Source organism: Podarcis muralis, chromosome 6, assembly GCF_964188315.1.
Source record: "Podarcis muralis chromosome 6, rPodMur119.hap1.1, whole genome shotgun sequence".
NCBI lineage: Eukaryota > Metazoa > Chordata > Lepidosauria > Squamata > Lacertidae > Podarcis > Podarcis muralis.
In genome coordinates, this window is record NC_135660.1 from 8,953,182 (window position 1) to 8,967,533 (window position 14,352).

At 48.2% G+C, this 14,352-nt stretch overlaps 1 protein-coding gene across 1 annotated transcript; it reads left to right on the plus strand.

Moving 5' to 3' along the window:
• Positions 1–2,474: 2,474 nt before the first annotated feature.
• Positions 2,475–12,968, plus strand: FETUB (fetuin B). The gene is made up of 7 exons (XM_028731679.2): positions 2,475–2,772; positions 3,961–4,071; positions 6,038–6,125; positions 6,735–6,901; positions 8,097–8,210; positions 10,327–10,416; positions 11,846–12,968. The coding sequence occupies exons 1-7, from the start codon at positions 2,536–2,538 to the stop codon at positions 12,407–12,409; spliced, it is 1,371 nt and encodes a 456-aa protein (XP_028587512.2). The 5' UTR covers positions 2,475–2,535; the 3' UTR covers positions 12,410–12,968.
• The last annotated feature ends 1,384 nt before the right edge of the window (positions 12,969–14,352 follow it).

A 14,352-nucleotide genomic window follows, 5' to 3' on the forward strand; every position in this document is an offset into this window, starting at 1 on the left:
CTTGTTCCTTTGGTCAATAGATGGGGCAAGAGTGACCTTTCCCCCTTATTTCTGCAGCACAACAGCACTTGGAACAGATTGTACTTTACAGCTCTAGACTGTCATGTTCCAACGGCTGCAAGCCCATTTGTATAATTGGACAGATAACTGCTCAAGTAATATCAGGTGCAGGTAAACAACTTTTATCTACCTGGGAGTATGTAAAACAAACATACCAGTACGTAGGATTTGGGTAAATAAACCTTTTTAGGATTGCAATATAGGTCTTTCTCTCTTTTTGGCCACATTTCCAACATTAACATTAGGATATGATTTGCTACTACTACTACTAATAATAATTTATTATTTATACCCCGCCCTTCTGGCTGGGCTTCCCCAGCCACTCTGGGCAGCTTCCAAACAAAATATTAAAATACCGTAATACATCAAACATTAAAAGCTTGCCTAAACAGGGCTGCCTTCAGATGTCTTTTAAAGATAAGATAGCTACTTATTTCCTTCACATCTGAAGGGAGGGCGTTCCACAGGGCAGGCACCACCACTGAGAAGGCCCTCTGCCTGGTTCCCTGTAACTTGGCTTCTCACAGTGAGGGAACCGCCAGAAGGCCCTCGGCGCTGGACCTCAGCGTCTGGGCTGAACGATGGGGATGGAGACGCTCCTTCAGGGATACAGGACCAAGGCTGTTTAGGGCTTTAAAGGTCAGCACCAACACTTTGAATTGTGCTCAGAATTGTGCTCTTAGTTATTAACACTGCCACATGTTTTCAGCAGAATTCAGCTGGTTTAAAGTGAAGGCCTTTCATGTAGCTGGGAGTAAACAAAACCAAAATGCGTACGATTTGGGTAGAGCATGAGCCTCTTGATCTCAGGGTCATGGGTTTGTAAGCCCATGTTGGGCAAAAGATGCCTCCATTGCAGTGGATTGGACTGTTACCCTACAAAGCGGGGTCTGGAAGTACGCCGGTCCTCTTTAGCCAAATAAAGGCAGCAGCAGCATGGAAAGAGTTTGTATTTATTGTGGGCCACAGCGAGAATAAGTGATCCAGAGGAATTCTCCGAATTCTGGACCCCGAATACAAAATTCAAGACACTTTTATAACAATTGCACGTGGGATGACCTCGTGCATGATCCTTTTCAGCAATATGATTGGATAACAGAACACATGGACAGCTTGTGGATGCCTAAAACAAATTTCACTGGTCAGAACAGCCTGCTCCTAATTGCTATGGCAACGGGTATCTTTAAGCAACGGTCACACAAAATGTGCCTTTTTCTTCTATCTGCTACATGAAGACTTGCATGGGTAAGGAGAATTTGTGGTTCTCCTGGCATCGATGGCAGCCCCCAGTCTTCTGCAGAAGGCCAGTGAGCTCTTGGCATGTTTTACTGACCTGATAAGGTGAAGTGAGAGGCTCGTGGTGGGTGCAGTCTCAGCAAAAGACAGAGAGCATTGGTGTACTTGGTTCTGACATGCTTCCTGGGCCACGACATCTACCTGGGTCCCAGATCATGACACCCACATATCAGAGATGACTCTTGTGGTCCCTTCCAACTCCACAATTCTGTGGTTCAAGATAGCCTGGCAGTGATACGTTAACATGACTTTTAGGGGTGGCAAACGGTGTTTTCCTTCCATTCTCGCCACAATCTCCCACTGAGATTCAAATTATTATTATTATTATTATTATTATTATTATTATTATTATTATTACCATGCCCATCTGACTGGATTTCCCCAGCCACTCTGGGCGGCTCCCAAAAGAATATTAAAACATGATAAAACATTAAAAATTAAAAAGTGCTGCCTTCAGATGTCTTCTAAAAGTCAGATAGTTATTTATTTCCTTGACATCTGATGGGAGGGAGGACGCCACTACCGAAAAGGCCCTCTGCCTGGTTCCCTGTAACCTCGCTTCTCGCAGTGAGGGAACCTTCAGAAAGTTCTCAGAGCTGGACCTCGGTGTCCGGGCAGAACGATGGGGGTGGAGACGCACCTTCAGGTATACTGGGCCAAGGCTGTTTAGGGCTTTAAAGGTCAGCACCAACACTTGTAAAGTGTGCGTTGGTTGGGTAATAAGTTCGCTTCCAGGCCGCGCTCCTAAACACACTTGCCTCTGGTGTGTAACAGAACATCCTCATCAGAAACAGTGTGACTTGCTTCTCGGTAAACCTGCGAAGGATTGCACCATAGATCTTCCTGTATCCACCCCCTGCCCAGAATTTATATAACAAGTGGTTAGTTTGGCACCATTATTGCTAGATGTTTTCTGCGGACTTCAATCTGAAGCCAAGGACACGGGTTCAGAGCTGGTTAGAAAATCACATTTTCAGCCTGTGAACACAACCTTCTAATCATTGACTCACTGTTTGCAGTTTGCATGTCCAGGTTCAAAGGTGTTGGCCACGGTGAGGAAGAAGAGCAAATATTAGTGACTTACCTCAAAAGTATATAAAGAAACCTGAGAGTACTGCAAAGCCTGCTCTTCCAGAGGGGCTGCAGAATCTCCCTCCCTGGTACCCAGGCCTTTCCAAAATGGCCCTTTTAATTTCCTTCCTGGTCGGGATACAGGTATTGTGTTCCTTAGCCGGTCTTCCACCTCGTCCAGGACAGCTACCAAGACCACCACTGACAGGACTGCTCTCCCCAGGGTGCAATAATTCTGTAGTCAAAGCAGCTGCAGCTCAGGCCTTAGACTGGATCAATTCCCATGAAAAAAAGGGGTACGTGCTTGGTCTTCAGCGAATCTTTGATGCCCGGCAACTTCCACAGGTAAGCAGCTACCCTGGTTCTGACTTTGCTCTCTACATTGCAGTCGGGGACAACCACCTTCCAAAACATCAGATAAAACAGGGGGAGATGAGGGGGAGCCATTGTCCTATCTATTGAGTGGACACTCCAAACCAGGAGTAGCTAACATGTTGTCCTCCTGATGCTGGAATTGTAGAATTGCAGAGCTTGTAAGGGATCCTAAGGGTCATCTAGTCCAACCCCCTAGAATACAGGAATCTCAGCTAGACAGATGGCCAACCAACCTCTGCTCCAGCCCATCCCAGATCTGCCTGCATGTTCCAGCACTGGCCTCCCCATGGCTTCAGTTGTACAGAATGAAAGCTGCAGCCTGTATAATATTTACTGAATTCTAGCTGAGAATTGCTCCATTTTAAAAGAGGAGAAACTGAGGCAGAGGAATAAGCAAGTGTTGGGGCGGATGCAATAGTCCTGGGTGCTATTATCATATCTTCCTCTTTGGCGATCGCTTGTAGCCAAGTAAGATTGTCTTCCATAAACACAGTTTTAACAGTGAGTCTGTAAGTGACTGTGGAGGCCAGTTCTGGATCCACATATCCTTCCACAGTGAGGACATAGGTTTCTGGATGGGAGTTGATCATGGTGAGGGTTTGCCAAGTGTGCCTTCCTCTTAGCACATTTCTCCCTTTCGTCCTGAGTTCTAGCATCTTCAAAGTCCATGACACCTTTGGGAAAGGCTGTTCTCCAATTGCAGCGCTCACAGGCCAGTGTTTCCCAGTTGTTGGTGATTATACTACATTTTTAAAAGTTTGCCTTGAGAGAATCTTTAAACCTTCTTTGCTGACCAAAAAATAACTCTAAGAGCCATTATTTATGGGGGGGGGGAGGAATTTCTAGTTTTGTGGTGAGACCCTTTTCTTTATAGGTTTCGAATAAGTGGTTGCAAAAGAAGCAGCTGTTCGAATAAATGGTTGCAAAAGGAGGCATTATGGATCCTTGTGATCCTTGAAATCCCAGGAGAACGAAAGTCTAAGGCTGTAGTCAAAACTTACATGGAATAACATTGTTGACATCAATGTTAAATTTACTTACGGTAGTTCTACAGAATTTGTTTTGCGTGAAAGGCAGCCAGCCAGGCTTGCCTTTTCAAATTCTGCTGTCTTGTGCTGCAAAGGGTTTCGTCTTCTTATCGTCTTTCGTCTTCTATAGGAGCCTGAAATCTCTAAGTATTTTCTCACCTTGGATGTGCTGGAAACCGTGTGCCACGTTCTCAGCGGAAAACAGGCAAAGGATTGCAGTTTCAGAAGCGCCCATGAGACAGTAAGTATTTGATCTGCCAAGTTCAGAAAAGGACTGAACATGCTAAGTTTTGTTTTTAAGCTAGGAATGCCTCCAGACGGCCACTATTTGGTGGGAGGAATTCAGGTGCATACTAGGAAACTTAAAAAGGTAAAGATAAAGGGACCCCTGACCATTAGGTCCAGTTGCAGATTACTCTGGAATTGTGTGCTCATCTTGCTCTATGGGCCGAGGGAGCCGGCATACAGCTTCTGAGTCATGTGGCCAGCATAACTAAGCCGCTTCTGGTGAACCAGAACAGCACATGGAAACGCTGTTTACCTTCCCGCCAGAGTGGTACCTATTTATCTACTTGCAATTAGATGTGCTTTTGAACTGCTAGGTTGGCAGGAGCAGGGACCGAGCAACGGGAGCTCACTCTGTTGTGGGAATTCGAACCGCCGACCTTCTGATTGGCAAGCCCTAGGCTCTGTGGTTTAACCCACAGCACCACCCACTGTGCAATTAAAGTGGATGAAATTTCACTGTCACCCTAGAGCAGCGGTTTTCATCCAGTGTGCCGTGGCACCCTGGGGTGCCTGGATTGGTGGCCATGGGTGCCACGGGCAACACTGGCCTCTGTCCTTCTTTCCTTCCCTCCCTCCTCTGATGACTTCATGTGTCTCTGCCTCCCAAAGGCTTGCACAGCTGTTTGCTGCAGCAGCCCTGGCTACAAGCTCCACAGGAGAATGGTGCCTCGGGGGCTGGCCAGGAGGTTCTGGTTGCCAGGAGTCAATGTGGCCTCGGAGTAAGGTACTGGCCTCACAATCACCTTTGGCCAGTCTCTGTCAGGTTGCAAAGGCTGGGGGCATCCTCTTTCCAGGCCTCTGTGGGGTGGCGTGAGGAGGCACCTCTCTTTGGGGCAGTGGCGGCTGCTGCTCAGAGGACTCCAAAGGAGAAAGGAGAAGAGAGAAGGCTGCAGGAACCCTCCACAAGGGAGCGTGTTCAAAAAAGGGGTGAGAGGCTGCTAGCTCTGCAGGCAAGGAGTGAAATAACTGGGGTCCTGAGCTGCACAGGGTGCCACAGAAAGAATGTAGTTGGTCAACCTATGTCCTAGCAACAAGTCTGGTTTCAAAAGAAAATGACTTTGTACAATCATCTGGAAGAGCTTTGTGAAGTCAGGATCTGGTGCGACCTGAAAAGATCTATAGTGTATTTCAGATTTGAATTGCTTCACAAGAAAGGTTAAGGGGTTCACATCACCCACCTCCTGCACATGTCTGCACGGTTCCCTTTCTCTCCCCCAAAGCCTTCACCAAATACAAAGAAAATTCTAGTGAGGGAAGCAGATGCCAGTGGCAGTATAGAGTGTGGTGAGATGATTTGGGACTGTGGGAAAGGGGCAGGATCCTGCTGTTTTTAGAGTAGCCCCATTGGGGAGGGAGGTGTAATAGATCATTCTGCCCAGAGAGTACTGCCAGGCCAGGGCTTAATTTGAAAACAGGCCACTGAAATATCATATATTGGTCATTGGCCACAGAAGTGTTTTAATTTACTGGTGACTTCTGGGAAAGGGCAAATCCAGATTAAATTGGGGAGGGAATACAGACTGTCATTTTGAGGCCAGTGAAACTGAGTGGAAACTGCAAAACACAAACAAAAAAACAAAAACTTGCATTCATGGAGAGCTAGAGAGAAGTAATAACAAATAATATCAGTCCAAATAAACAAAAAAAAATTAAAAATGTCCAGTAGACCTTTGAGACCAACTAAGTTTGTTCTAGGTATAAGCTTTCATGTGCATGCACACTTCTTCAGATACTCAGATTAAAAATAAGAATATTATAATATTATATTATAAAAATAATATCAGATTTTGCAAGGGGGGAGTGATTCTGCATTGCAAGTTGGGGGCTAAGCTGACTCCTTGGTCTGCAAAAGGTGAAGGTTTCGGCTTTGGCAAAACAAATCAGTTCTACAAACATCACTTACCTTTCTGTTGCTCCAGGTCTATGGGCAGTGCAAAGTAACAGTTTACGCTGATAACCACGGGGACGTTTCTCAGCTGTGTTACTACGACTGCGTTTTACGCCCAAGTATGTATTTCTATACATTTGCTTGAATTAACGTTTGTAAGGAAATTCATAAGGTAAAGGTAGAGGGACCCCTGACCATTAGGTCCAGCCGTGACCGACTCTGGGGTTGTGGCGCTCATCTCGCTTTATTGGCCGAGGGAGCCGGCACACAGCTTCCGGGTCATGTGGCCAGCATGACTAAGCCGCTTCTGGCGAACCAGAGCAGCGCATGGAAACGCCGTTTACCTTCCCGCCAGAGTGGTACCTATTTATCTACTTGCACTTTGATGTGCTTTTGAACTGCTAGGTTGGCAGAAGCAGGGACCGAGCAACGGGAGCTCACCCGTCGCGGGGATTCAAACCGCCGACCTTCTGATTGGCAAATCCTAGGTTCTGTGGTTTAACCCACAGCGCCACCCGCATCCCCATTGTAACACATAGGAAGTAACAAACCAGAAAGGATGCTCGATAAAACTGAAGGTCCACGAGCAAACCAAAGACGTGTCTTTATTTAACAAGATTAAGAAGCAAAGGCCTTTTGCGACTTCTGCTTGCCCACTAATTTACTGGCCTGTGTAAAGGAACATTTAGCTGTGCAAGTCCAACTATGCTTGTTTGTTTTCTAAATAGTTTCATCAAGGGCTATCGCAAAAGTTTGTCCTGACTGCCCAGTTCCCGGGGACCCAACAGAAGCCAGGTTCCAGGAGGCGGCGGCAGAGAGCCTTGCCAAATTCAACTTAGAAAACAACCATGCTCATTATTTTGCCCTCCTCAACGTCACCAAGGCACGGTCACAGGTAAGTTTGTGACTGGACACCCTTGAAAGCAGGAACAGGGAACCTGTGGCCTTCTGGATCTCGCTGGACCACAACTCCCATAATCCCTGATCCTTGGCCATGCTGACTCTGGCTGATGGGAGTTGGAGTCTAACAAATACCTGGAAGACTGCAGCATTGCCATTTAGAGGGGAAGTTTTCTCCGTCACGCACGCCCCCATTCGTCACAGGATAGTTGATTTTGTTGCCTAGAGGCCTTCTTGCTATCTATAAGCCACGAATAACTGGAAATTCCATGTTTGGGGGCACAATACTTTCTAATACCAGCATGATGGCATGGTTAGGACTTAGGAGACCAGGGTTCAAAGCCCCACTCATCCACGAAGCTCACAGGGTCACCTTCTCTCAGTCTAACCTACCTCACAGGGTTGTCGTAAGGTTAAAATGAAGAGGAGGAGAAGCTTCAGCTCCTTGGAGAAAAAATTGGATATAAAAGTAGCACTCTCCTGGTGTGCCCCGCGGAGGACCTTAAGGTCCATAAATAACAACACTTTGGAGGTCCCAAACCTCAAGGAGGTTAGATTGGTTTCAACTAGGGCCAGGGCCTTTTCAGCCCTGGCCCCGACTTGGTGGAACGCTCTGTCACAAGAGACTGGGGCCCTGCGGGATTTGACATCTTTCCGCAGGGCCTGCAAGACGAAACTGTTCCGCCTGGCCTTTGGCTTAGACTCACTCTGACCCCTTATATCGGATTTGGTATATAAATTTTCCCTTGGCTTTTTTGCTGGCCCATGTAGGACCAGCATGGATAGCTGGCTTGGGTGAATATCTGATGTTTCCTCCCTTTATGGCCTTGATTTATGGGCTACTACTAAAATGGGGCTGCATTTTAAGCTGTATTTTAATTAACTGTTTGTTTGTTTGTTTGTTTGTTTGTTTGTTTGTTTGTTTGTTTGTTTGTTTGTTGTTGTTTCTATTATATTTTATTGTAATTTTATTGTAATTCATATTTGGTGTTAGCTGCCCTGAGCCCGGCCCTGGCTGGGGAGAGCGGGGTATAAATAAATTATTATTATTATTATTAATTGCACCAGTTACTGGGGAGCGAGGCGGAGGGCCAACAGGAATGTAAGAGGGCTGTTGTCTTCTATCTTGCTTGCACTTCATCCAGACGACACAGACTGCTCTAACCCGTTGCCTCTGCCCTTTTGCACAGTGGGTTATTGGGCCTTCGAACTCAGTAGAATATACGATCCAGGAGACATCTTGCACCAAAGGCAAGGGTGTCCCCGACATCTCCAATTGCGAACACCTCCCACGTGAAACGGCCGTGAGTATTCCTTCACTTGGTGCTGATTTTTTTTTTGTTTTTTTGGTACCCCGCCCATCTGGCTGGGCTTCCCCAGCCACTCTGGGCAGCTTCCAAAAAAAATATTAAAATACTCTAAAACATCAAACATTAAAAGCTTCCCTGAACAGGGCTGCCTTCAGATGTCTTCTAAAAGTCTCGTAGTTGTTGTTCTCTTTGACATCTGGTGGGAGGGCGTTCCACAGGGAGAGCGCCACTACTGAGAAGGCCCTCTGCCTGGTTCCCTGTAACTTGGCTTCTCGCAGTGAGGGAACCGCCAGAAGGCCCTCGGAGCTGGACCTCGGTGTCCGGGTAGAACGATGGGGGTGGAGACGCTCCTTCAGGTATACAGGACCGAGGCCGTTTAGGGCTTTAAAGGTCAGCACCAATACTTTGAATTGTGCTCGGAAACGTACTGGGAGCCAATGTAGGTCTTTTAAGACCAGTGTTATGTGGTCTTGGTGGCCGCTCCCAGTCACCAGTCTAGCTGCCGCGTTCTGGATTAGTTGTAGTTTCCGGGTCACCTTCAAAGGTAGCCCCACGTAGAGCGCATTGCAGTAGTCCAAGCGGGAGATAACCAGAGCATGCACCACTCTGGCGAGGCAGTCCGCAGGCAGGTAGGGTCTCAGCCTGCATACCAGATGGAGCTGGTAAACAGCTGCCCTGGACACAGATTTGACCTGTGCCTCCATGGACAGCTGCGAGTCCAAAATGACTCCCAGGCTGCGCACCTGGTCCTTCAGGGGCACAGTTACCCCATTCAGGACCAGGGAATCCTCCACACCTGCCCGCCTCCTGTCCCCCAAGAACAGTACTTCTGTCTTGTCAGGATTCAACCTCAATCTGTTAGCCTCCATCCAACCTCCAACCGCCTCCAGACACTCACACAGGACCATCACCGCCTTCACTGGTTCTGATTTGAAAGAGAGGTAGAGCTGGGTATCATCCACATACTGATGAACACCCAGCCCAAACCCCCTGATGATCTCTCCCAGCAGCTGCATATAGATGTTGAAAGGGACATCCGTTAGCTAGGGATGATGGGAGTTGCAGTCCAAATACAGCTGGAGACTCAAGTTTGGCAAACCCAGAAGCAGAACATTTTTGCACCATCCCCCCCCCCCTTCTTCTCCAAAGATATGAGTAGAGAGCATAAGAACTGTCCTTGACAACTCCAGACTCCCCATTCATGCCCTGGATGTTTGCCTAAAGTGACTCCTGACCATTAGGTCCAGTCATGACCGACTCTGGGGTTGCGGCACTCATCTCACTTTATTGGCCGAGGGTCATGTGGCCAGCATGACTAAGCCACTTCTGGCGAACTAGAGCAGTGCATGGAACCTCCTTTTACCTTCCCGCCGGAGTGGTACCTATTTATCTACTTGCACTTTGATGTGCTTTCGAACTGCTAGGTTGGCAGGAGCAGGGACCGAGCAATGGGAGCTCACCCCGTCACGGGGATTAGAACTGCTGACCTTCTGATCGGCAAGCCCTAGGCTCAGTGGTTTAGACCACAGCGCCACCCACGTCCCTTTTGGGTGTTTGCCTAAGCCTCCAGGCTTTCTACTGTGGGTATAGGGCGGTATGCACATCATCATCATCATCATTATTATTATTACACAGTTGGACTTGTGCACATGGTTGCCACTATCCCTCCCTGTCTCTCAATCTCTGGTGAATGCGCCTCTGAGACACGCGTCGCCAACCTTTTTTGGGCATATGGACCCATTTGCAACCTGGAGAACCTGTTGCGGGCGCTATGCACATGCCACAGCTCCCCACACCCCAGCTGCAACCTCCTCCCTCACCCCCCAAGTTGCATCCCACACCCAAGTTAGGCTTTCATTGGCTAAAGAAGGCTTCTGCCAAGCCTAATTTCAGTAGAGGTGTGGGAATGGGAACCTGCGGGTGCCAGAGAAAAATATTGTCTTTGGAAGTAGATTGTTGACCTGTGGCCATCCCAGCTCCATCACATTCGCTCCAAGGACGGAAAGGTTCCCCACGACCGCTTTAGTTATTAGAACCTAAAGTCTAGGCAGGCTTGTTGTTTTTTTATCGCTCGTGCTTTCCTGATGGAGGGATCTGGTTTATTTCGTAGGAGACAGGCCTGTGCAGAGGTTCCGTGGTAAACAGCCGGGTAGATAATCAGAAGTATGTCAGCGCGCAGTGTGAACTCTACCCCCCAAAGGTATGTGGCTCAGTCGGGCATATAATAATAATAATTATTTATTATTTATACCCCGCCCATCTGGCTGGGTTTCCCCAGCCGCTCTGGGCGGCTCCCAACAGAATATTAAAAACAGGATAAAACATCAAACATTGAAAAATTCCTTGAACAGGGCTGCCTTCAGATGTCTCCTAAAAGTCAGATAGTTGTTTATTGCCTTGACATCTGCTGGGAGGGCGTTCCACAGCGCAGGTGCCACTACCGAGAAGGCCCTCTGACTGGTTCCCTGTAACTTGCTTCTCACAGAGAGGGAACTGCCAGAAGGCCCTCGGCGCTCTACCTCAGTGTCCGGGTTGAACGATGGGGGTGGAGACACTCCTTCAGGTGTACTGGGCCGAGGCCATTTAGGGCTTTAAAGTTCAGCAACAACACTTTGAATTGTGCTCGGAAATGTACTGGGAGCCAATGTAGGTCCTTCAGAACTGGTGTTATGTGGTCTTGCCAGCCACTCCCAATCACCAGTCTAGCTGCCGCATTATTTTCTGGAAGCAATAACCCACAGTAAATGAGCATATGCAAGGCATTTATATCATGGGTTCGTAGAGCTGGAGGGGGTCTAAAGCGTCATCAACTCCCTGCAATGCAGGAAATCACAGCGAAGGAATCCCTGACACACGGCACCCAATGTCTGTTTACAATCCTTCAGCGAAGGAGAGTCCATCACCTTCTGAGGTAGCCCATTCCACTGTCAAACATCTCTTCCTGTCAGAAAGAGCCTCCTAATTTTTAGTCGCCTGCTAAATGAAACTGGGCAGAATCAGCCAACAACAGAACCCCCAATAAGAATATCCTTTGAAAACACCAGATTGAATGTGTTAAAGCTCAGAGCTTAAAACCTCCAGGAGAACAAAATGGTATTTTTCACCTGGTGCTGAAAAGATATCAGCTCTGGTGCCAGGGAAGGCTCTCAGGTGAGGATGTTCCACGAATTTCCCACTGCCCAATCCCTGGGTGCCATCCACTCTGGGAAGCTGGAGGAAAGCCTTGGTCGCCAACCAGTAGAACCAAGACAGCTTTCCGGGTCATGTGGCCAGCATGACCAAACCGCTTCTGGTGCAACGGAACACCGTGACGGAAACCAGAGCAGTGCACAGAAACGCTGTTTACCTTCCTGCTGCAGCAGTACCTATTTATCTACTTGCACTGGTGTGCTTTCAAACTGCTAGGTTGGCAGGAGCTGGGACAGAGCAACGGGAGCTCACCCCGTTGTGCGGATTCGAACCGCCGACCTTCCGATCAGCAAGCCCAAGAGGCTCAGTGGTTTAGACCACAGCGCCACCCGCTTTGGGTAGAAGATAAGTCCCAATAAATGCATACGTATATAAAGATGGGGGGAAAATTTGCAAAGTGATTCAGAATGAACAATTCTAATATTTTTTTTCCCTATTAGCCACTCAACACGGATGATCAGAATCCACAACCTGGACCTAAACCTGGGCAGGAAGGACACCGCGAAGATCACAAAAGCAGTGAAGAACTCCATCACCAGAAAGGGCACGGAGACGGCCATGGCCACGATCACGGTCACAGTCAGGGTCACGGTCACAGTCATGGCCACGGCCACGGCCACGGCAATCGCCGCCACCACCACAAACATCACGGGAACCACTCGCATGAGCACCAGAGTCCACCAGGCCAGCCAGAAACACTGGGCCGTGTGGTTGTTCTCCCTCCTTCAAACGAACATGTATCTCTACATTCCCTGCCAGAAATTCAACCTGAACAATTAGATGGGGAACCCGTTCCCCCCGGGGCAGAGAGCCCAACAGGAACCCCTCAAGTCAACCGCCCTGGTGCTCCGGGCAAACCACTGGCTAAGCCAAACATCTTTGCATTCCCTGTTGGGTTTTCAAACTCAGCTACGTGTCCAGGAGACAGCACAATAACTATCCCTGGTGTTGAGCTGCCTCAAAGGCCTGCGATAAAATTGCCCCCAGAGCCCAAGAAGGCCTAAAGTTTGGGTACTGTAGAATCCCCAAAAGCTATTCAACATGTGGTACCGCATCCTCACAGCTGTTTTGGAGGAGGAAGGGAAGGGAGGAGGAGAAAAAGATGGTCATTATAATCTCTCACCACAAAAGGTGATAATAAAAAAATTCCAACTGGTTGTGCAGTGAATTGACACAAAGGGCACCAGAGGAATCTTTGTGGTACTAATGTTAGTGCTTTGCCAAATGAGCTCCCTCTTATAGTATTCCCATGCTGTTTGGACCAAAGTCCACAGAGGGAAGGAATGACTGACAGTGAATAGGGAGCCCATCTTGGGCCTTATAGCATCCCAAAAGCAACACTTGAAAAGCCCCAAACGTTCACAGCTCAGCTGTGCATTCTTTAGTCCCTGCGGTGGGTGGGATGTTTTCATGAATCTAAACAACATGGTGGCCGGAGATTTCTGTTTTTCTTTTCTTTTCTCCGCCCATCCCTGACCTCCTTGTCCTTGTGAATGTGAGAAGAACGACGTTTTCTCTGCTGCAAGGAAGCTTAACAATACTCAATAAACGAGCGGTGTGACATTACTGCCTCTAGAGTGGCTGTTTTGGAAACCAGACCTTTCTCATTTTCGCTTTGAAAAACAAAGGAGGCCTCTAGACCTCAAGGCCTCCAGAGGTGGTAACCGTGAAGTGTGTGTTTGGGGCAGTTTAGCCTGAGGAAACCAGGAGGTACTGGAGGTGTCTTTCATGTAGAGTGAGAGAGATGAGACATATATTCTGAAATATACTCGGAGTCCTGTAGTGATTTCATGCTCTTTATTGCAGCTTGTAAAATAGTGATTGAGTTGCCCCCCAACCCTCAGGTTTTTATATACATTATTTACACAATGAGTCCCATCTGATTGTCTGATTCTGCTTCCCTCCTGGAGCCTGATTGGTCTTTTCCAGCAGGCCAATCAGTTGTTGCATTCTAGGTTCCTACCAGCCTAATAGGCTGATTAACTTCCTCCTGGAGCCTGATTGGTCTTTTCCTGCAAGCCAATCAGTTGTTGCATTCTAGGATCCTAAAGGTAAAGGGACCCCTGACCATTAGGTCCAGTTGTGACCGACTTTGGGGTTGCGGCACTCATCTCGCTTTATTGGCCGAGGGAGCCGGCGTACAGCCAGCATGTGTGGCCAGCATGACTAAGCCGCTTCTGGCAAACCAGAGCAGCACACGGAAACGCCGTTTACCTTCCCGCCGGAGCGGTACCTATTTATCTACTTGCACTTTGACATGCTTTCGAACTGCTAGGTTGGCAGGAGCAGGGATGGAGCAACGGGAGCTCACCCCGCCACGGGGATTCGAACCGCCGACCTTCTGATTGGCAAGCCCTAGGCTCTGTGGTTTAACCCACAGTGCCACCCGCGTCCCCTTCTAGGATCCTATTTGCCTATTGTTCTAGGATCCAAGCTTAGTACATAACATATTCTCACAGGAGAAATTTCACCTTCAGCCTGGGGGAGGTGGCTGAGGATGAAAGGGGGAAATCCCTCCCCAAGATTTTCAAGGGGGAGGAGTGAACAGGGGAGCTCATCCTGTTTCACCGCTTGAGGCAAAATGGGAGGTGCTGCCCTGCCATGCCATTGCCACCTGTGTCCGTATCGGCTCTGGGAGTAAAACTCATATAGTGGGCATGGAAGAGAAAAACTCATTGGGTCAGCATCTGCGCTTCCATTCAGGCTTGTCCCAATGGTCATGTCGGCCTTTTTTGTTTTCATCTTTGCCCAGAATGGTACCGTGTTATATAGCATAGCTTTAGCTTTCAGGGGTGAGGCCAAGAGTGCCTTCCACCACAGAGCAGAAACCTCTCTCTTTTTAAACCCAGAACCTCTTGTGACAGTGACACTTCTGGATTTTATTTTATTTTTTTTAAAAAAGAAGTGTCCGGCAGCTAATGGGAGCAGCTCTGATGGTTGCCAGACA

What these genes read in the sequence shown, in the direction of transcription:
- FETUB (XM_028731679.2), top strand. Translation starts at nt 2,536, where the DNA reads ATGGCCCTTTTAATTTCCTTCCTGGTCGGGATACAGGTATTGTGTTCC. An exon ending in ACCTCCCACGTGAAACGGCC is followed by an intron (nt 8,211 to 10,326) that starts GTGAGTATTCCT and finishes TTTATTTCGTAG; the next exon opens with GAGACAGGCCTGTGCAGAGG. An exon ending in GTGAACTCTACCCCCCAAAG is followed by an intron (nt 10,417 to 11,845) that starts GTATGTGGCTCA and finishes TTTCCCTATTAG; the next exon opens with CCACTCAACACGGATGATCA.